This window comes from Danio rerio, chromosome 8, assembly GCF_052040795.2.
Source record: "Danio rerio strain M-AB ecotype USA chromosome 8, GRCz13ab, whole genome shotgun sequence".
Lineage (NCBI taxonomy): Eukaryota > Metazoa > Chordata > Actinopteri > Cypriniformes > Danionidae > Danio > Danio rerio.
The window spans coordinates 52,211,317-52,234,987 of record NC_141028.1 but is presented as its reverse complement, the minus strand read 5'-3'; the positions used below and the strand labels follow the sequence as shown (position 1 = coordinate 52,234,987).

The 23,671-nt window shown below is 37.6% G+C and overlaps 2 protein-coding genes across 2 annotated transcripts in view; one reads left to right on the top strand and one right to left on the bottom strand.

The window, feature by feature from the left end:
* grk5l (G protein-coupled receptor kinase 5 like) overlaps positions 1–23,671 on the bottom strand; it is a 785,510-nt gene that overhangs the window by 571,648 nt on the left and 190,191 nt on the right. The gene's annotated exons all lie outside the window — the stretch shown is intronic.
* Positions 1–23,671, top strand: part of cacna1fa (calcium voltage-gated channel subunit alpha1 Fa) — a 65,850-nt gene that overhangs the window by 28,221 nt on the left and 13,958 nt on the right. The window contains exons 25-43 of the mRNA XM_087265317.1: positions 697–804; positions 1,010–1,062; positions 3,360–3,506; positions 3,585–3,786; positions 3,936–4,094; positions 4,185–4,295; positions 4,425–4,508; positions 4,687–4,707; positions 5,795–5,926; positions 7,572–7,637; positions 7,725–7,816; positions 7,931–8,090; positions 8,919–9,046; positions 9,127–9,223; positions 10,404–10,506; positions 13,258–13,359; positions 13,458–13,582; positions 16,453–16,563; positions 19,795–20,096. Coding sequence (XP_087121443.1) covers positions 697–804; positions 1,010–1,062; positions 3,360–3,506; positions 3,585–3,786; positions 3,936–4,094; positions 4,185–4,295; positions 4,425–4,508; positions 4,687–4,707; positions 5,795–5,926; positions 7,572–7,637; positions 7,725–7,816; positions 7,931–8,090; positions 8,919–9,046; positions 9,127–9,223; positions 10,404–10,506; positions 13,258–13,359; positions 13,458–13,582; positions 16,453–16,563; positions 19,795–20,096 — 2,303 coding nt within the window. The remainder of the gene's footprint in view (positions 1–696; positions 805–1,009; positions 1,063–3,359; positions 3,507–3,584; positions 3,787–3,935; positions 4,095–4,184; positions 4,296–4,424; positions 4,509–4,686; positions 4,708–5,794; positions 5,927–7,571; positions 7,638–7,724; positions 7,817–7,930; positions 8,091–8,918; positions 9,047–9,126; positions 9,224–10,403; positions 10,507–13,257; positions 13,360–13,457; positions 13,583–16,452; positions 16,564–19,794; positions 20,097–23,671) is intronic.

Here is a 23,671-nt window from a genome sequence, read left to right as displayed (position 1 = left end):
AGTAATAAAACCGTGTTTTGACATTTTTGACCTTCAAGTACCTGAGTGGTACCTGACATTGCACAAAAACTAATAATGCACTAAATTTGGATTGCGGCTGTAAAGACATCTGCCAGTATAAGATATGCTAGAGTAATTGCTATTGGTAGTTTATTTTACTATGGAGCCCCCTGATAAATGCAGGGAATAAGCTAAAGGAAAATAAGTGAATAATACCAAAACTCCTAATAATGGTAGTTACTGTACACTGGGTAACACTTTACTTCAATAGGGTGTTCATAAGACTCTTCATAAAACTTTTTCACACATGATGACTATACTTGACATGTTATGCATGCTTATGACAACAGTCATAAAGTGTTGTTCAATCAGTTGTCATTTTAAATGCCAAGGTGACATTGTTTGACATCTCTTTGTTATGACAACTTGACATAATAAAATACAGCATTGCCTGTCATTGTCATGACAACTTGACATTATCTAGGCAAGATACTCTAACTTGTCAAAAATCTCTCATAAACATGATTGTCATGATGTCATTATAATGTGATTATAAATATAATCATGTTTATTACAAGTTTCATTGTCTTGGTAATGTACAGTTGTCATGACAAAGACAAAACTGTCATGTCAGTTGACAGAACCATTCAAGTCATCTAAATGCTTTCAATAACTGTTGTCCCTCTATGTCTACAGAGCGTGATTCAGTGTGTATTTGTGGCCATCCGCACTATTGGCAACATCCTCATTGTCACCACTCTTCTCCAGTTCATGTTCGCTTGTATTGGTGTCCAGCTTTTTAAGGTACAGGAAGTCAACATGGAATTAAAATGAATGTATTTATTTTCTTTATGCATTTTGTGGTCTTATGTTTGCCCTTGAAATCATTTCAGGGAAAAGAACCTAGCCTTGGTTGTGCAGGCACTTGTTGATGTCATTCAAAAGCAAAATAGATACTTTAATAGTTTAAACAGTGTTTTAATACTGATTAATGTTATACTTCTTGCAGGGCCGATTCTATAGATGCACAGATGAAGCGAAGCATACACCTGAAGAGTGCAAGTAAGTTGTGTGCTTATAACTTTTAATTTTAATAGACCTTTATATTGACGGTTACCTGTTAATACATAAATCTGTCATGAAACTGTGTACGTAGGCTGATAGGTCACCTAATCCTATGCTGCAATGCTGTGGCGTGTTCTCAGAGACCATCCTCCACCCCAGCTCCACCTCTGTTTAATTAAGCTATGAGGTTACATAGATTTTATGTTTGCTGAAGCAGTGTGTTACATACGCAGATGACATGTCTGTAAATATACTGGCAGTAACAAGCTTGGTATTGCTCTGCCATAATAATCAAAGCAGCAGCCACCAAGACCAAACACATCAGCATTGCCATAAACATATTTATTACCATATTAAATCTCTCAGAGAGTTGACATTCCCAACAGGCACATAACGTCATATGATGTAAGTTTTTGGTTATGTTTTGGTCGCGATGTCAGGGGATAATAAAACGTCATAATAAAACATCCATACAACATCAGTATAACATTAGTAGACGTTGATTTTTCATTCGTTCATTTTCTTGTCGTCTTAGTCCCTTTATTAATCTGGGGTCGCCACAGCGGAATGAACTGCTAACTTATCCAGCACATTTTTACACAGCGGATGACCTTCCAGACGCAACCCCTCTCTGGGAAACATCCACACACACTCATTCACACACACACTCATACACTATAGACAAAGACAATAGCCTACCCAATTCACCTGTACCACATGTCTTTGGATTGTGGGGGAAACCGGAGCACCCGAAGGAGACCCACGCGAACACAAGGAGAGCATACAAACTCCACACAGAAACGCCAACTGAGCCGAGGCTCGAACCAGCGACCTTCTTGCTGTGAGGCGACAGCACTACCTACTGCGCCACTGCGTCAACTTACGTTGATCTTTAGTTGGTTTAAATTTGTGGCATTAACTAACCAAAATCCAACATGATATTAACGTCATAATGTGATGTCCATACAATGTCAAAGTGTAACATCAATAGACATCGATCTTTGATTGGTTTTAGGTTGTGGGATTAACCAACCAAAGTCCAACATCTGCATGTCGTTGGACATTGATGTCTGTCTGACGTTGGTTTCTGACATCAACCCGATTTTCATTTCCAACTAAAATGCAACATCTGCCTGAAGTTGGACATTGACGTTTGTCTGACGTTAGGTTCTGACGTCAACCCGACTTTCATTTCCAAACAAAAAACAATGTCCTGACGGCATTGGGGTAAAACGTTAATCTGATGTCATGTTGACGTCCTATGCCTGTGTCCATGTTATTACCAGACATCCCAAGTCTTCCGGATGTTGCGGTAGTATCCCTCAAATGCATAGACACTCCCGGATGCCCGCAATTGAATGATAATCTCTCGGAAATCGCACGCTTCCTGCTCGGTCCTTAAATACGTTGCACAGCCCTCTCTCCACCGCATCCCTCGTAGCTCTTCAGGTACGTTGCACGCAACTCACCCCCACACTGCAAAAAATGCTTTTCTTACTTAGATTTTTTGTCCTGTTTCTAGTCCAAATATCTAAAAATTCCTAAATCAAGAAGAATTTTCTAAACAAGTAAAACATATTGTCTTGTTTTGAGAAATAATATGCCAATATTAAGTCAGTTTTTCCTTAAATCAAGCAAAATAATCTGCCAATGGGGTAAGCAAAATAATCTTACGTCAAAAGAAAAAACAAGATTAATTTGCTTACCCCATTGGCTGATTATTTTGCTTGTTTTAAGGAAAAGCTGACTTAATATTGGCATATTATTTCTCAAAACAAGGCAATATATTTTGCTTGTCTAAAAAATGCTTCTTGATATAAGAAATTTTAGATATTTAGACTAGAAACAAGACAAAAAATCTAAGTAAGAAAAGCATTTTTTGCAGTGTGGGGGTCTTGAGGTAACGTTATGTCGCGTCGCGCGCGCAACTCCCACCGCTCTTTATGCTCTTCGGGTACGTCTCACGGCCACACGCCCCCCTACCCCGAAACGTTGCTAACTCAACGCAAACCCCCCGCTCCCACTCTTAAAACACCCACTATCCCACTACCTCCCGCAAATCTACTCTGTATCCCCCGGAAATGACTTTTCCCAACTTGGGATGTCTGTTATTACTAGCCATTACTTTTCAATTTCTTTTTTCTTTTTTTAATAAAAAAAAAATCTTGATCTTTCTATCATGTTGGACATTTTTTTAATTCTTTGACGGTTTAATTGCTTCTGTTGATCTTTTCATTTGCATGTCACTTTGGGTAAACAGGCTAAATCTATAACTGTAATTTTGTGTGTTTCAGGGGCACTTTTGTTGTGTTCAAAGATGGTGATATGAACCATCCAATGGTGAGGGAGAGAGTTTGGGAAAACAGCGAGTTTAACTTTGACAATGTTCTGATGGGCATGCTTGCGCTCTTCACTGTCTCTACATTTGAGGGCTGGCCACAGTAAGTGAGAAAAGTGCACTATTCAACAAAGTAACTGAATTTGAATCCTTGAAAATGCAACATCTTTTTAATTCACAGGCTCTTGTACAAAGCCATTGATGCCAATGCAGAGAACAGAGGACCCATCTATAACTACCGTGTAGAGATTTCCATCTTCTTCATCATCTACATTATCATCATTGCCTTCTTCATGATGAACATCTTTGTGGGTTTTGTCATTATCACATTTCGTGAACAAGGAGAGGCAGAGTTTAAAAACTGTGAACTAAATAAAAATCAGGTTAGTGAATACTGACATATATTTAAGTATTTAGGAATACAGTAGAACCTTTTTTCATCATCTAGTCTACTCGGTTGATTTTAGGGTGTTTTTTTTTCATTGTTGTTGCTCTTGTTCTCATGGTGTCTCTCTGCTCCTTTTGCTCGTAGCGTCAGTGCGTGTATTATGCACTGAAAGCTCAACCAATAAAGATTTACATTCCCAAAAACCCTTCCCAACTTAAATTTTGGAAGATCATAAATTCCTCTCAGTTCGAGTATATCATGTTTGTCCTCATTCTGCTCAACACACTCACGTTGGCTGTACAGGTACACACACATACACATTTAAGCATGCTATAATTTCAATGTCCTACATAACTACATCACTAAATTGATTACATTACTGTGATCCCACAGCATTATGAGCAATCCAAACTCTTCAACTCTGTGATGGACATACTGAACATGATCTTCACGACGCTCTTTACTGTTGAGATGATAATCAAACTCATGGCTCTGAGACCTTATGTGAGAGTTTCTTTTACTTTTAACTTTGATCAAGGGATATAATATGCAGTCTTAAAACATGTTCATGTTTACGTTTCTGTTTTTTCCTCTCTCCTTTTGCTCTCAACATCTTTGTCTTGGATTTGACAGCATTATTTTATAGATGCCTGGAATTCTTTTGATGCACTGATAGTGGTGGGCAGTTTGGTGGACATCATGATTGCAGAGCTGAGCGTATGTACTTATTCTGAAACTATTTCTCATGTATGAGAGAATCTCATCAATGCAAGTTTGTTTCATTAAAATGCATTATGCTTTGTTATCTTAAACACAGAAACTTACCATTTTTAATTTCAAATCTCTTCTGTTCATTTTCACTTCAAATCTCTGAAATATCCTGTTACTTCCCCAGGGTGGTGGAGGCCATGGTGAGGTAAGAATATGCCATAGTGATCTTGTTTAGCTGTGAAGATTTCAGCAAATAATTGCATCATTGGCCAGCACTATTCAATTAGATTTTTCTTTATCTTCATAGAGCATTTACAATGTGGATTGTCAAAGCAGCGTAGCATCAATTAAGAAAAGACAATAAAGGCTGGTAGGCAGGAGAGTAGGGAGCTGTTGTTGATATAGTCTTGCTTTCTACTGAATATCAGCTGTAAATAGCAAAAGAGAAATAAAGGAGAGGACTTACAGTTAAACAGATGTACTCAAAGGCACACTGTATGGGGTGGCCTATGTCGAGTGAGAATGGAAACGTGAAATTCTGAGTTCTTCATGTCGATCGATGCAGACTATTTGATAATTATAGTTAAGGGAATTGTGGTGAGGTGAAACAAGGGTCTTTAATTTGGGAACTTTATGTCTCAAGTACATGACTGCAGCTGTAAAAGCAGTGAGGCACTTAGGCTGCTGACTTTTCTTTTCCTATATTGTTTTTTGATTACTTTTAGTGAACAATGTTGAGGTCTATTTAAAGAATCGCAAGGCTATTGCACATATATAATAGTAGGATGTGACACAATTGCAGAGACCTGATGGGCAAAAAACAGAATAAAACAAAACAAAACAGAGATATGATCGCAAACTGTAAATTGTGGCCACTTGTGATCCATATACTGCACCCACAGCCGTTTTCAGTCATTTAAAACCATCATGTCCCTGTCAGAGCACCAATTCTGCGACATTTTTATCTATCTTGTGAATATTCCACAGCGATTTAGTCATTGATGACAGTGTTATAGTGTGTATTCAGCAACAGTTTTTTGCTTACAGTAGATAGATAATTGCTGGTAGAGTAAATCTGTTCATTCTAAAATACCCCTACTACTTATCTTGGGCTAACCTCAGGTTCCAGATTTGTTGTCAGATGTGTTGCACAGTCTATCTTTTACAAAGAACTGCATTAGGTTACTGCTTTAAAAAACAAATCACTTTCAATTTCAGATTTCTTGTTAACTGGGTATTTTTAATATTACATATTAATATTTGCTCTGTCTTCTCTATTTCTGTTTAAACAGGGAAAAGAAGGCGAAAGTGCCAAAGTATCCATCACTTTTTTCCGTCTTTTCCGTGTTATGCGACTGGTCAAGCTGCTCAGCAAGGGTGAAGGCATCCGTACACTCCTTTGGACTTTCGTTAAATCACTACAGGTGAGAAAGTTACAGAGGAACACACCCAGCAATGTATGCAGGGCAGAATTAGGCCAGTCTCCTCTACTCATGTGCATTGAAAAACGACCCGTCAAATTTTGGAAACACATTAAAATGAGTGACCCTAACTTTTATCATTTTAAAGCCCTCAAAACCCAAGAAATGGACTTTGAAAAAGCCCCCTGATTCAGATGGTCCTGAAGCTACAAACACAAACCAACACAAAGAATATGACTAACAGCAGGCAGCATCAGGACACAGACATGCTCATCCACAAAATTAAGTCCAATTAAATGATAAATACATGAAAAGAAGAGTTTCTGATTTACTGGAATGAAGCAGCAGCAAAACAAAGTAAACTTCAATGTTATTTAGACATAAATAGAGATTATACCACAGCAACCACAGTCTAAAGGCTGAATTATACTTCTGCGTCAAACGGCGGCGTATGCTACGGCGCTGACGCATAGCCCGTCGGCGTCGCTGACGTGCACCCCTCAAAAAATGTAACTACATGTCGCAACGACGTGTAGCGCAAGCTCTGTGATTGGTCGGCTTGGTAGCGCTGACGAGTCTGGGAGGGACCGAGAGCCGCGTGAATAGTGCGAGTCTGATGGAGCGATTGTTTACAAGTGGGGAGTCCCGTGAAGGAGCTCCGGATGGAAAGTTTTGTTTTGTGTTTACCTCATAGTTAAAGTTGTTGCACATCCGTCGGTTTCTGCCTTAAAATGAGCGAGTTTGAGCCACTTGTACATCCCGGAAGTGTTCAGGAAAAGCAAAACATCAGCGAAAAAACTCGACACAGAGGAACACTTACACCTCACTGCCAACTAGCGTTTCGGAAGTGTTAATGAAGACCAACAGAGACAGCGCGCAGGATTATAAATGCACAGCTACGCGCGTTGCATGCGCCATGGGTCACGCCGGTCACTTGACGCAGAAGTATAAACCAGGCTTAACTTTGGAGAAGGGCCGATACAGACAGAACTGGCAACCTAGAGAGAGCCGCATCTGCCCACACTGGAGACGGAGGAACATTTCCTCACCCGCTGCACAAACTATTAGCACATCAGAAAAACATTCTATCCCAAACTACAGAGCATTTACCCACAATTCACTGAGTTAGATAATAAAACACAACTGCAATATTTACTAGGGGAAAAAACTGACTGTTGTATCCTAAAATGTTGAATGGTAAAATGTACAGTGTATGCTGATCTATTATTTTAATTTTTTATTTATTTGTATGAATAATATAATACATTGAATAATAATATAGTATATTGAATAATATAATATTTTATTTATATTTTATTTAATTATTGTATTAAATATATATTTGAATTTTTTTTACTACTATCTATAGTGTCTACTGTGTTTTTTTATTATATATGTATGTTACTTCTTTATGTAAACTTTAAAAATGCTTTGGCAATACATTTGTAAGATTTGTCATGCCAATAAAGCAATTATTGAATTGAATTGAATTGAATTTAATTTAATTAAGAACCAGAAAGCTTTATTAGTCACATTTGTTATCAGATCCATGCCCTAATACGTGGTTTGTCTGCACTTTGAAAAAAAACAAAACATGTTTGAGTCAAATTGTTTTTCTCTCTAAGATTTTATCTCTGGTTACCTTTAGGCTTTACCATACGTTGGCCTACTCATTGCGATGATCTTTTTTATTTATGGTGTGATTGGCATGCAGGTGAGTATTCTCTCTGTCATTTCATGGTCTACACTGGAGGAACGTTCTAAACTGAGTGGTTTAAACTCTCTTTTGCTGTTATTTCAGATATTTGGGAAGATAGCTATAGACGACGATACAGAGCTTAATCGGAACAACAATTTCCAAACCTTTTTCATGGCTGTGCTTTTGCTGTTCAGGTAAGAATGCCATCTTTAACTGTTTGATTTTTGAACCTAAGTTTGGATAATGATTTCTTTTTGGTTAGTTAAATGACTTCTCGTAAAAGTGTTTCGTTCTTTTTTTATACCCAGGTGTGCAACAGGTGAACAGTGGCAGCAGATCATGCTTGCAGCACTGCCGGGGCACCGGTGTGACCCAGAGTCTGATTTTGAGGCGGGGGAGGAGTTTACCTGCGGAAGCAACCTGGCATACCTCTATTTCATCAGTTTCTTTGCACTCTGTGCCTTTTTGGTAAGAGAAAGCAGTCAATTAAACTGGCAGTAGCTCACTCTTTTACAAAGATTTGCTTAAACATCTGAATCTTTTGAAAATCGCTGCAAAACTAAAAGTTATATGAATACAAAAGACTAAATGAGGCAAGGAAATACACTTAACAAAAATATAAAAACAAGATTTTGTTTTGCTCCCATGGTCTCAAATATCAAATTAATTAAAATATTAACATCAAAAAACTTTTTCAATAAACAAAAAAAAGGCTGCACTTTGACTGCAGTTTTCACCGTACCCAACTTGAGTTGCTCTTATTCAAATGCATCTAGCATGTGTTATGGACAAAGAGCACAACACATCAAAGAACACAACTTCATGTTATTCTCTGAATTAGTGTATATATATATATATATATATATATATATATATATATATATATATATATATATATATATATATATTATATATATAAAACAGTGTGTTCCAGCTCTTGCCAATATCATGCTACTTTGTACAGCCATTGAAGATTGAGCCAACATTCCACAGACTTTATGCAAAGGTGATGTGTTGCACTGCGTGAGGAGAATGGTGGTCAAAATAGATACTGACTGGTTTTCTGAAATAGGCCCATTGAGTATAAAAAGTTTTTTAATTTTAGATTTTTTAATTCAGTTCATAAAAATGCAAGCAAAAACAAAAGTGTTGAGTGGATCCACAGTGAATGATTTTGAAAGGAAAGAAACACAGTTTTGAAAGTATCAAGTTTCTGGGAAAAAAAACCTTCAGAAATCCTTCACAGAAAATAAATATGTGTCTAACATTTGTTTTTTCCAATCTTTGTTTTCTCAGATTATTAACTTGTTCATTGCTGTCATCATGGATAACTTTGAGTATCTGACTAGAGACTGGACTGTGCTTGGCACTCATCACCTCGATGAGTTTAAACGAGTCTGGTCAGATTACGATCCAGAGGCCACGTAAGTCTGTCTATGACAATTTCACAACTTGAAAAAAGTATATCAATTCAATTTAGAAATACTGTTCCATCTTTTTGCAGGGGACGGATTAAACATTTAGATGTAGTTACCATGCTGCGCAGAATTCAGCCTCCACTGGGGTTTGGAAAACTCTGTCCACATCGAGTGGCCTGTAGGGTAAGGAGGATTTGTGGTTTAAATGTATAAAAAAAACAACAACAAAAAAAAACAACTAGACTTAAATTTTAGAGGATCCTTCCTTATACATAACCTATACATACATTCAGCTTTGTTTTCTTGTTTTGTTGTTGTTGTTTTTAAATGAAGTCTCTTACGCTCACCAAGGCTGCTTTCATCATTCATTCATTCATTCATTTTCTTGTCGTCTTAGTCCCTTTATTAATCTGGGGTCGCCACAGTGGAATGAACCGCCAACTTATCCAGCACATTTTTTACACAGCAGATGCCCTTCCAGCCGCAACCCATCTCTGGGAAACATCCACACACATTCACATACACACACACACACACACACACACTCATACACTACGGACAATTTAGCCCATCCAATTCACCTGTAACGCATGTCTTGGACTGTGGGGGAAACCGGAGCACCCGGAGGAAACCCACGCGAACGCAAGGAGAACATGTAAACTCCACACAGAAACGCCAACTGAGCCGAGGATCGAACCAGCGACCTTCTTGCTGTGAGGCGACAGCACTACCTACTGCGCCACTGCGTTGCCCTGCTTTCATCAATAATATTTAAATATTTTTAAAATGAGATTCATCACTTGGTCCTTTCCTTATCTTATATAATGTAACATCTACAATACCTGGTTTGTCCCTTAATTGTAGTACTCTTGTTAATTTTGTCCTTGAATGTCTTTTTTAGAGATTATTTCCCTTTGTATAAACCAGGGGTGAACAACCCTGTTCCTGGAGATCAACCTTTCTGCAGATTTTAGTTGCAACCCATATTAAACACACCTGCCTGTAATTATCAAGTGCTGTTGAGGTCCTAATTAATTGATTCAGGTGTGTTTGATCAGGGTTTGAGCTGAAATCTTTAGGAAGGTCAATCTCCAGGAACAGGGCTGAGCACCCCTGGTATATAAACCATCGTTTTTCTGTTCATTGATGGTTTAATAAACAACTACCTAGCAGTGTCTAGACCAGGGGTGTCTGAACTTGATTGACTAAACTTTGCAGGACACCGGCCCTTTAGAACCGAGATTGAGCACCCCTGGTCTAGACAAACATCCTCATTTTAACAGTACATTCAACAGAATGTGCTAGCAAAGAGTAATACATGCATCTGTTACTTACTCTACATTTCTCTCTTTGTCATTGGCAGAGACTGGTTGCTATGAATGTTCCTCTCTATCCTGATGGCACTGTGTCCTTCAACGCCACCCTATTTGCTCTTGTCAGAACTTCACTCAAGATTAAAACAGATGGTAAAATTTCCATTCATTCATTCATTCATTCATCAAATCAAATCACTTTTATTGTCACATCATCAGCAGCACGTGTGCTGTAATGAGTAAAAAGCTTAGGTGCTGGCTTCAAAAGGTGCAAAATACAGACAGTGCAAAATACAACAACATTGCAAAATACAACAACATAATCCCAAAAAACAAGACAATATACAATTTACAATGTTGACAGTAATATGTAGAAGACAATGAGTAGGTGTACAAATAGTCTGATTGTTAGTGGAAAATTGTTATATGCAAAACTGTTTTAAGTACGGATTGGTTAAAGTGCAGGGCATGCTACATCTTTCATTCATTCATTCATTTAAATTATTAACAAAACACACACACACACACAATGAACTGAACTTCAGACTATTTTAACTTGTTATTAAAGGTTATTTATTGATTTCCATAAATACATTTTAGATCAGGGATCTTTGGCCCTGCTCATGGGGATTCACAGTCTTGTAAAGTGTATTATTTACAATCCGCTTTAGCACAACTGCTTGTGTATTTTAAACAGAGATTATCTTACTATTGGGAGATGAGAGTGTCTGTATTACTCACCATTATAACCTTGCAGGCAATCCCATAATGGCATCTTGTCACCTTCTCTTTTTAGCGGCATAGAGTCAGTTCTTTCTTTTAAAGAATCATAAAAAACTTGTTTATTTGCTTCAGGTGTGTTTAATTATGGTTTCAGCTAAGCTCTGCTTGATGGTTTGAAAACTTTTGTTCTAGATGAAAAGTTTGTCAGTGGCTGTGTCCGAAACCTCCTACTACTCAGTAGGTACTGCATTTGAATTTAAACGTACTACTCGGCCGTTAGAAAAGTACAATCTATACAGTATGAATGGAATTCGGGCGTACTACATCTGCCATTTTGTCATGGTCATGTGACCTACCTGCGCCAGTTGCGTCACTTTACTCCCATTCGTGAATTCGCTCGGGGGCATTATGGGATATCGCAGCATGCATGGGATGCGCACTCCAGAATCTCACCGGAAGTAGTAAGTCATCCAGGTACTTCTCGCATACTGATTTTTGAATTATATGAATTTGGACATACTACTCGGCTCGCATACTGATTTTAGCGTACTATATAGTTTGGTTTCGGACGCAGCCAGTGTGTCTTTAAAGGTGGCATTAAAAGGAAAACATATACATAGCCATAGTTAAATAATACAAATTCTGTAGATGGGAATGGCTGATACAGTCAGCTTCAAATGTAAACCTCATTATAGTAAAGACCATTGAAAAACAAGGAAATTAATACATAACACTGACTGTTATGTTGTAGTCAGGAATTTTAATATGCAGGCTATACCAGAATCACTTTAAGGGTATTCTATAGCCTTGGCTACACCCCCAACAGTGTTTGATTCTGAAGAAGGCAGCAACTATTGATTTTTTTCCATTACAACTCTTCACCACAAGCAGTAAGCCGTTATTATATGCACTTCTTGACTGTTGAAGCCACTGTTTTCATATTACATTTCTTAGTGAGATATTTCATACATGCAGTTGAAATCAGAATTATTAGCCCCCCTGTTTATTTTTTTCAATTTTTGTTTAATAGATAGAAGATTTTTTTCAACACATTTGTAAACATAATAGTTTTTATAACTCATTTCTAATAACTGATTTATTTCATCTTTGCCCTGATGACAGTAAAGAATATTTTACTAGATATTTTTCAAGACACTTCTATACAGCTTAAAATGACATTTAAAGGCTTAACTAGGTTAATCAGGCAGGTTAGGGTAATAAGGCAAGTTATTGTATAATGATCATTTGTTCTGTAGACTATTGAAAAAATATATAGCTTAAAGGGGCTAATAATTTTGTTTAAAAAAACGCTTTTATTCTAGCTGAAATAAAACAAATAATACTTTCTCCAGAAGAAAAATATTATTTGACATACTGTGAAAATTTCTTTGTTCTGTTAAGCATCATATGGGAAATATTTAAAAAAGAAAAACAAATTTAAAGGGGGGGCTAATAATTCTGACTTCAACTATACATCATAATTCTGTTGAGATTGGATGCTACTGCGATGAGGCTAACTAGCAAACTGCAACTATTTAGCTTTCATCACTAAACAATATTATGACCTACTTATATGGAGGTTAAAATTGACCTACTTATATGGAGGTATGTTTAATCTACAAAATACAACTGTATACTAGATCTATGTCAGTGTAGATCTATGTCAGTGGCTGTTGTTGGATAGAATTTTAAGTTAGATTACATTTTTTACTTAAGAGCTCCAGCACGGATTTTCCACTTTGATGCTGATAACAGAGCTCTCTGAAATGTACTTCAAATGGATCAGTCTTGCCTTGTTAACTGAAAAAAAGAAAAAAAAACACAATTCTGCTTTGCCTGCTATGTAGAAACCAGGCAACATATAATTCCAGGCTGAAATTAGTTTATAATTATGCTATGGATACCAGGCTAATGTGGAAATACAACTGGTCACAGCTTACTCACATCTTCCAGCTATCATGACATCACAGATTATCATCACTGATGATTTATATTCATGACCCTACTAAATAAGGTCAAAGCAGACCATTTCCTTCTAGGGGGAAGTCCAAGGGTTGTAAGCCGTATATAACTCATAGGTAGATATCAGAGAACAATTTAACATATTGTATCAATGCATTCTTTGTAACCATTAAGACAAGATTTAAATACATAAATTGAATACCTTTCTATTCACCACAGGCCCCATTGATCAACAGAATGAAGAGCTGAGAGCTATTATTAAAAAGATCTGGAAACGCACCAAACCCAAACTCCTAGATGAAGTTATACCTCCCCCTTCAGGTACAGTTTGCTAAGATTTTTTCTAGTAGACTTTATGTTTTGAATTTGGACTATATAACTTTATCTCTTACTTTTTTTATTCTCTGTCTATGTTCTAGGCAATGAAGTGACTGCAGGGAAGTTTTATGCCAGCTTTCTAATTCAGGACTACTTTAAAAAGTTTCGCAAGAGAAAGGAGAAAGAGAGGAAGAAGAAAGGCAAAGACAAATCAGCCTCTCTCCAGGTAAAGTAATATGGCAGTTGTCTATCTGTGTGGGACAGATTTTGCCTACAATGGATAACGAAAGCCTAATATACAGACATTGTAGGGAAAAATCAACCAAATTTTTATTATTATTTTTTATTATTATTCTTGGAGATTCATATACTGTAGAACAAACCTCACTGGTGAATGGCTTAAATACAAACAGCACGTCACATGCCTGTCCAGTGGCAGAAAAATACTGATACAGTACACTGCTTCTACAATAAAGCATGCAAACTGTATCACTCTGTTCCCAGAGAAGGTTTTTGACTCCCTAATAATTTCCTAGTACATCTAATCTGAAATTTTCCTGCAACAATTAAAACTCAAGCAGTTTTTTTTCCGGTCAAAACAGATGCCTACGAAAGTAGGGACAGAGTTTTGTATAACTGGACAGAAACACACTGACAAGGCAAATAAGATTAAGCAAAAGACACCATCTCTCCAGACTTCTGGGAATCAACTGATGATCTACTTAGACCCAGTTTACAATAAAACATTTTCGTTTTAAAACACCTAAGTTTTGCTACGGTTACGCCTTGCGTCCACACTACCCCAGAGTTTTCCAAGAACCGCCAACTTATCCAGCACATTTTTAAGCAGCGGATGCCCTTCCAGCCGCAATCCATCTCTGGGAATCATCCACACACACACACTTATACATTACGGACAATTTAGCCTACCCAATTCACCTGTACCACATGTCTTTAGACTGTGGGGGAAACCGGAGCACCTGGAGGGGTGCTCACACGAACGCAGGGAGAACATGCAAAATCCACACAGAAACTGAGCCTAGGATCGAACCAGCGACCTTCTTGCTGTGAGGCGACAGCACTACCTACTGCGCCACTGCATCCCCGATATAAGAAACTGCCTATTTTCATTTTGATATTAACAACTTAACAGACACCAAAAATGTGAGGCGTCGTGTAGCTGCATATTTATATGATCGTCATCTTCACTGTATGCATATTTATAACAAAATAGAGCCTATAAAATAATTGTCTCCTTTCATTTTCAATGAAAAATATGAAACACCCTCTCTCTTTTGCTGAATATCAGTTTTAATAATCAATAATGTCAATTATAAAAGTATAACATACAATAAATTTATAAAATATAGAAAACAAAGGCAAGCAATCAGTCAAATGTGCAGAATCTGTGTACGTGGTAACATGAATTAATATAATAACTTATCTTTGAGCTCAGACAAAACACGTTACCTGAGAGCAAGTAATAGATTCAAAAGACCAAAGTCGGGGAATGTGACGTTAGGTATAGACAACCAGATGAATTGAATATCACGTTTAACAAATACAGTATTGTGAGATTAGATCCAGTGGTTATCCTTGATAAACAGTTCGATGTGTGCAGCTCTCACCTGGGGTTTTGTACTCAAAGCCCCCGCTGACTGACTGGGGCTCAGACATGCGCAAACGCTGCAGCGCATGCTGCAGAATGTGTGTACGGTCACATGATGTGTATTTTCAGCAGTATAGTGTGGACAGAGATCTTTTCAGAAACACCAGGTGAAAGTACGGATGTGGATCGTTTTGATTATAGAACGTCGGTTTAATACTAAAACAAATTAGTGTAAATGGGGCCTTAAACAATTAACTGATGATCCTGTTGTCATTTAGATTTTCGACCCACCTCCATGAACACCTGCCAACTCCCTTCACACACTTCTGCTACACAACCTGGTCTCTGTATCTGTATGGAAGATGTATTTCAGAAACAAAAGATCAGAAAAGCTCTAGGCCCAGACAATGGTTCACCCTTCTGTCCAACACATTTGCAGAAAATCTGCCCAGATGTTCAATTAATCACAATAACATGCACCCAAATAATCTATTTTCAAAAGTCATTCAAGGCTATTGAATGGTTTTCTTTTGTAATTTTATAATGTGCATGAACAAAATAAACAACTAAACACTGACGTTCACATTTGAAAAATAGTATTATTTAGATTTTCAGACACAATAATCAAAATACAAAACTTTATTAATTACGTTAAACCTCATTTTTCTTAAACATCAAAATTTTTAAAACATGTAACAAAGGTTTCAAAACAAGCACCTTCTTTATGGTTAAATCATTAGGCTTCAAAATCAGATAAAAAAAAATCATTGCAGGTGCAACAAACCTATTCTTCTCACACTACAAGCCTAACGAACCACGCTTTGGCACATCTCTTCCAACCAGGCCAGGGCCGGCCAACTGAACCGCACCTGGGCCTGATTCGGAGCACTAACACTTTTCAAACAAACCGGTAAACGCGGTTAGGCATGGTTCGGATAGCATAGTGTGAGTGCACACTTAAGCACTGCTGGTTGCAGGCACACACAAAAGACACATTAATAGTGATATGGCGGTCTCAGTACGTGGTTCTTTATGTGGTGAGAATGTAACTGGTGTCTGCGTTGTTGCATTATTTTTTTTATCTTTTTAAGAAGACGGATATCAGTCATGACATTTTTGTCTTTTTTATCTGATAAGGCAAAGCACAGATTTTACAGTGTGGTTTTGCCCTTTTAGACAGTTGTCTCTCATTTACAATCAATCCAAAAAAGGGAGGAAGGAGAAAGAAGAACAGAGTGCTGATGAAATTTATTGAGGCTTCAGTTGATCTTTGCTGAAGTCAGTTGATGAGAGAGAAAGTAATTTTTGTTTTGGTCATGTGCATTTGATTTCAGACTGTAATGCAATTATTATAGTAATATCAAAAATATCATTGCGAGTATACAATATAAAATGATTAGCAGCACAATATATTGTACTTTCATGCTATGCAGATTTAACCTCAGTAGATTACAGGGTTTGAAATGACTTGATCTTTTATTTTCCAGGCTGGGTTACGCACATTACAGGATCTTGCCCCAGAGATGCGACTAGCTATGGCGATGGAGGATGAGGAAGCACTGGAGGGGGAGATGATGGAAGATGAGGAGTTCTTTAGGGTGAGTAAAATTAGTGGGCTCTCAATGCTAATTAATAGCATGCGAGATGTTACATGTTTCATTTACTTACATTCATTTAAACATTAACCTTTCACTTTAAAGATGTAGTCCACTACATTATCATAAATAACATTGTTGAATGTAAAGGCTGGTTTATACTTCTGCGTTGAGTGATTGCTGTAACCCATGGTGCATGACTTGCACATAGCCATGCATTTTTACTTCTGTACACTGTTTGTGTTGCTCTGCAGTAACACTTCCAAAACACTAGTTGGCAGTAAGCTTTTATGTTTCTCTGTGTCGAGTTTCATCACAAGCGTTTTGTTTTTTTCTGAATACTATCTTAATGTACAAGTAGCTAAAAGTTGCTTATTCAGAGGTGGAACCAGCGGACGTGCAACAACTTTAATAATAAAGTAGACACAAAACAAAAGTTTCCACCTGGTGCTCATTCACAGGACTCGACACTTGTAAACACTCGCTCCATCAGGCTCGCGGCTATCAGCGCCTCCCACACTCGTCACAGCTGGCAAGCTGACCAATCACAGATCTTGTGCTAAGCGTTGGTGGAATGTGTTGTTACATTTTTTGAGAGGTGCGAAGGTACATTATGCGATCGTGTTAAGGCTGCAACGGACCATACGTAAGTGCTTGACGCAGAGGTATAAATCTGCGTTAAGACGCTCAAAGTTCAATAAAAAGAGAGACATTGACGTTTACAGAATTAGCTTAGCAAAGCTTACAGCGAAGTTTGGGGACTACAAAAAATACATCCAGGTTAATTATGTCATAAACGCTTCAGGTTATGTGCATGCATGCCTGGAAATGTGCAATGAAGGGGTCACATAGGCACTGTTAGTAGCATTGAAAGCTAAAATGTAGTCTAAACACTGCTATTTTCACAGAGCTTGTTCTATTTCTGTATTTGGGCGTCCAAAAGACATGACACAAAGAGAGAAGTGACCTTTTACGTCGTGTTCAGCGCAAATGGCGCAAATCTCTGTTGCTCATTTGCAGGAAGACGATGAAGGCTCTCTCTTTGAGTCTAATAAGCCTTACATCCAAAAATAGAGTAAGGGTGTTTTTTTGGTGACATCGCTTTGACTCACGCTGAAAAAGGTGGACGTGAAACAACCGCATTCCTACGTCAAATTGCGATGGATCTCAAAACTGGTCCAATTAGTTCACTGTTTTTTTTATGTTGTTAAATTAAAAATAAAGGACTGGGTGTTATATCACCCCAATATGATGGTCTATACACTATACTTACACAAATGTCTGTCCAAACTGCTTGAAAGTAGATTTTTCACCATAGATGCCCTTTAAGTTAGGGGAACTTAATAAATGCCATAGGTCTTTTCACATAAAATGTCTCTTTCTTCAAGACTTCAAGACTAAAATTGCTAACATTATGTAACAGAAGAAAAACTGTTTAAATTGCACACAATATACAGTGCATTCAAGTTATTCTTTTTTTATTATTACAACCTTATTCCAAAATGAGTTATTTTAATATCATTTCCCTAAAAATTATATAAACATTTTCAAAATAAGTAAGTTTGATTTAAAAAAAATACATATGTATTTTCAGCCGTTGCTGAATATTTTGGTGAAGCACATTCAAAACCAATTACAAGCATCAAGTCTTATTGAGTATAATGCTTGGTACAGCTATTTTTGGCAGTGTTGGTGCACAGCCAGTTTCAGATCTCTTCAGAGAGTCACTCAAGGACAACACAAAAAGTGGGTCACACAAAATGTGAATCATTGTGAATACTTTCCTGGTGCTTTTTTAAGTTGCATGAGTCTCCAGAATGTTTCTTTGAAGTTTCAGATCAAAACCCAGCCAGTACACACATGTGGGGCCCAAATGGGTTTGACCTGGGTTGTTTAACTGTGGACCAGCCAGTTTTGTAAACAGTTTCCATGATGAAATTAACACTACATGCTCTGTTTACCACTGGTATTAAGATCTGTTTAATTCAATTGGATCACAAGTACACAAGGGAGACATTCATTTTTTATGTACTTTTGAATTTTCTGATAAGGGAAAGGTCATCTGTGTTTGGGTGTACTCTAAGCTTTCTCTGATATTTCAGCATAAAACCGCAAATAAGCTTGTGCCATTTTCATACTGTACAAAGAATCATGCATTTTTTTTGTAAATGTGTACAGTTTAAAGTCTAAATCCATTAAATACAGTTTATGAATACTTTGTTTTGAGTAATGTACATGAAATAGATAATCTTTTTCCTTTATTTTGACTGAACTCATAGACAGAATGTCTATTTTGCAAAATTAAGATGTACATACATTGTTTTCTTCATTTTAGTTCATTTAACAAATACTTGAAGTAATTGTATTTAATTTCTTCATCAAATCATTATGAAAAGAATCAGAGCTGTATATTTACATGAAAAAACAACACATATTTTGTTGCCTAAAATCACATCCAGTAGAATAACATTATTACAGTCGTTATTGAAGTTGAAGAAAACATTAACAGAACAGTATTTCAAAAACACAGCAAATTCATGGGCGCTGCTTGAGGTCTACTGTTTTATAAGAAAGGCAGCTATATTTGACCAGTTGTCTATTTTGTTGTAAAATACTTTTGAATCTGGAAAGTAATAGCAATTTGCTTTTTCCCTTTTTTTTTGCCTTATTCTAAAAGGTGTTATTTTTATTATTTTCCTACTGCTTTTACAAGCAATTCCACAACATGAAAGGCAAGGCAAGTTTAGTGAAAGTAGTGTGTTTGAAATCTTTGCTATTCATTATGAGAAAAGAATTGTAATAAATTAATTAATAAAATTTAAATCACTTAATTATTCACAGCATTTGCTCAATACTTGTTGTTGAAGTTCCTTTGGCAACCAATTATAAGCCTTAAAGTGATAATTCACCCAAAAATGAACATTTTCTCACCCTCAAGTGCTTATAAACCTTTGAGTTTTTTCTTTTGTTGATCACAAAAAGATATTTTGAAGAAATCTGAAAACTAGTAACATCAATTGCAGGAAAAAAGTCAATGGTAGAAGGTTTGCAATATCCTTCACAGTTTCTTATTTTGTTTTCAGCAGTTAAAAAAATACACATGAAGGGGTGGGGGGTGAATGATGACAGAATTCAGTCTTTTGTCAAATGTAATTAGAATGTTTTTAAACACTTTAACAGCATCACTAGTCTTACTGCAACTCCAGTTAATTTTGTTTTCCTTCACATCTGCAGAGTGACAGCGTCTTCAGTGATGTTCCTCCTACACCAACTATGTCCACCCCTAGAAGCACGCCTATGCCCCCACATCTGGATCAGACCACAGTAAACATCGAGCTTCCCCCAAGAATACGCAATGGAAGCTTAATGCTGGAGGAAGCCCTGTTGGACTCCCGTCCAGCCTCTGCCCTATCTGAAAATGAAGTGATAGTTGAACAGCCTAACAGGTTGTCTCCCTTACCCAGCAAGTGGACCTCCAGTCACAGTAAACTTACCCCATTGTGGATACTGAATACCAACCCAAGACAAGGAGCACAGTAAGATATAAGACAAAACAATACAATTATACTTGTATGATTAGAAGCCACTGTACTTTAGTTCCAATTTTATTTTTGCTTGAAGGAGATCTACAAATAATATGGATTTTTACTACAAACTAGAATTTAATTTATTACATTCATATCAACGTTACAGTCATGATCTTCAGTTAATTTCTTTTATATCACTACATTTCGCAAACTATAGTGCCTTATAGTAACCACTTCAAAATATTCCACAACATACTGTATTTTAAAGTCTGATAACTTAACTTGTGGTTACATCCATGAATATGAGCACTGTATAAATACAGTACAGCTTTCTTTGTTTCTTGCAACACTATCCACCAGTCGAAACAGGAACCTCTGAGGAAACTTGGAGTCTCATACACTTTCGAGCTGAAAACTGCATAACAATTTTGTGAGCAAGTGGTCTTTAAAGTTCCACTGTGCTTTCATCTAGCAGAATGACTACAGCTGATTTCGTGTGATGAATGATTTAGCTGCGACTTGTGATCTTATGTGTTCATGTGTAGTACTGGTGTCTCTTTTTATAAGGAAATATTTTTATTACTACCCCTTCACACTTTCAAGGGCCAAGGTTGAGGTGTAGGAGTAGGTGTAGGGTTAGGGTACAACATAGAACTGGGATTGGACCTTAGGCCGTACTCACACTAGGTACAGTTGCCTCGAACCGGGCCAAAGCACGCTTGTCCCCCCACCCGTCTCCCCCAACGGCCTGCACTCACACCACAAATGGGCCTCGGCACGCTTGCGTCATCGCTGCTGTGCTTTTCAGTGAGAAGCGCTCTCTCACTCAGCAGCACAGTGGAGATTTCTCTAGTTATATCGTTTCAGTAGTTTATTATGCAGTGACATGCAGTCAAATATTTCGCCAAACAGTCCTTAGGGATGCGGTGACACGCAGTCAGATATTTTGCCGAACAGATCCGCCACTTTTGGCGCTCAAAAACAATCATAATGCTCTCGTGCTGGAGGAATGAGGAGGTCTGCTGAAGGTGCACAGGTGTCGTGCAGTGAGTTCTCGTCTTTAATAAACTACGGCAGTTTGCATTCACTGAACAGTAAGAGTGATTAATAAATCCATATGAAACAACCCCTTAAAAGTCACGTCTCACTTTCAGTTTCGGGCTTTGGCGCGTTTTGCACTCACACACAAGTGTACCGCGCCAAAGCCCAAGTGAACCGCGCTCAGGCCAACCTCTTCCAACCGGGCCAGGGCCGGCCAAGTGAACCGTGCTGGAGCCCGATTCAGCCCACTTACACTTCTCAAACGATCCGGGAAACGGGCCTGGGCACGGTACAGATGGCATAGTGTGAGTAGGCCCTGAGTCTATAGACCTTTTTCTTGGAACGCAAAATTACCCATTATGCTTTGCGTGTATGCGCAAGGAGAATGCGAAGAACTTCCAGTCGGCAGCTAATGCGTGTAAACAGTCACATATGGACAGCTTTGAAACGATAGTTTTAATCTATTTACCTGCTTTTATCCTCTTTGAACTAATACTGTTGTCCATCAGCACCACTTTCTGGACTAATCATTAAAAGAAATGCGATCTAATAGGATGGAAAACAGCTGCTGTGAGGCATTTTCCCCTGGTTGTCAGACGCCATCTTCTGCAGTTTAAATGAAGCCTTGTCATCGCTAAAGTCAACATTTTCTCTTTATTTCAAATATATAACCAGCCCAAACAAATGTAATTCACCAAAATGTTTGACACACACACACACGTAGCCTGTACTGTGCCACTGACACACTGATTTAATAACAGTGACAAAGTGAAAATATAGGCTAGTGTCATTTCGAAATGACAGAAAAACACAAACCCGTGGTGAATACAACACACGAAATAAAACACAAACGGCTCGCGATTAGAGTTAACAGCAAATCAGTCAGCAGAGTATCAATAACAGACTTTTATTGGTCATTTTTGTAAATTGCATAACTTTCATACCTGTTAAGTTTCATGCCAGTACTCTGGTTTGATTTCTCTCTCTCTCTCTCTCTATCTCTGAGTGTGTGTGTATGTGTGTGTGTGCGCGTGTATTTCTGAAGGCAGACACGGGAACTAGGAGAACGTTTTTCTCGTATTTCTGACGCGCTTGAACCACATGTGTTGTGTGTCACAAAAACACTCTGTTATCCATTAAAAACGTTATTTGAACCCCATTTTCGGAGCGCAAATTACCAGTTGTACACGCTGTAAACGGAAGTTTTTAGCATTCTACCGGAAGACGCTGGTCGCTATGGCGCCCTCCGTGCAGCAGCCATGAAAAAGGTCTATAATGGCTTAATTAGCATATAGCCAATGAGTCTGAAAGATGTTTTAGGCTATTTTGATTGAAGGATGCGGTATTTAGTCAACTTAACAAATCCAGGTTACAATTGGCTAACTCAAGTTTAACTAATTGCCAGTGCCTGTAATGGGCATGTATATTTATAACTGTCATTTGATAAACTGCCATCATTTACTTACACACACGTAGTTCCAAGCCTGTACAATAGAATTTGTTCTGCTGAACAAAAAGGAATATATTTTCATAATGTGGGAAACAGAAAAGTTCTGCAGCACCAGTTAACTTATTATAATAGTATTTTTCACCAATCATGGTAGTCAATTGTGCCCCATAATGGCTTCTTCAAAATATCTTCTCTCATGCACCAATGTATACATATAAAGTTAAAAAATATTAATGAAACGTATGCAATCTGCACTCTGAAATAAAAGTAAAAGACTGCCACCTGGTGGTTCAAAGAGAATTTTTTGATATGAACTTTTTAGATGCAAACGCGTTACATGCACAATATTCGACTTTAAAAAAAAGGATAATAAAATGCAGTCATGCACGTGTTTTGATCACTAATATGCTGGTGATTGATACCTTTACCGATATCAAAATGCTTTTTTGATGCAAAATTTATTGATACAGTTATTCTTCACACCGATTAAAAAACGTGAGTAGGGCTAGGCTACTATAATAAAGAAAATCTTTTCTAAATATTGAACTAAATACATTGATATGCATTGAAATACATGATGAATACTCTTGACACATGAAAGTGTAAAGCCTGCAGCCCACAACTAACGTGGAAAGTTATTGCGTGTCATATTTAACAAACCGTTTACTGTGAATTTTATGTCATGGATGTCCTATGGATAATTGAATATTAATCAGATGATGTCATTACGCTGCTGTGCGGTCAGCCAATCGTTGAATTGCTGATCATGATTTCGAGAATCGACAGATCAGTCCTTCAGAACACACGCAGCGATCTCAGACCAGTTCCTCCAGACATTTTAATCTGATTCGCAAACTTGTTTGACGAACCAAATTAGCGAGAGATCAGTTATCAAGATGAACAGATCCAGGATCTGTCAAATAATTTTAGATCATTTAAGTGAGGTACGAAGTAATGGTACCCTGCTCTCAGCTGGTCTATTGAACAGTTAATTTTAGTTCCTCAAAAAAGCAACTCGCCAGCAATGCGCCTTAACACACCTCTATTTTAGACCAGAACACCCATGAGTCCACAAAAGTGATGCAAATGGATT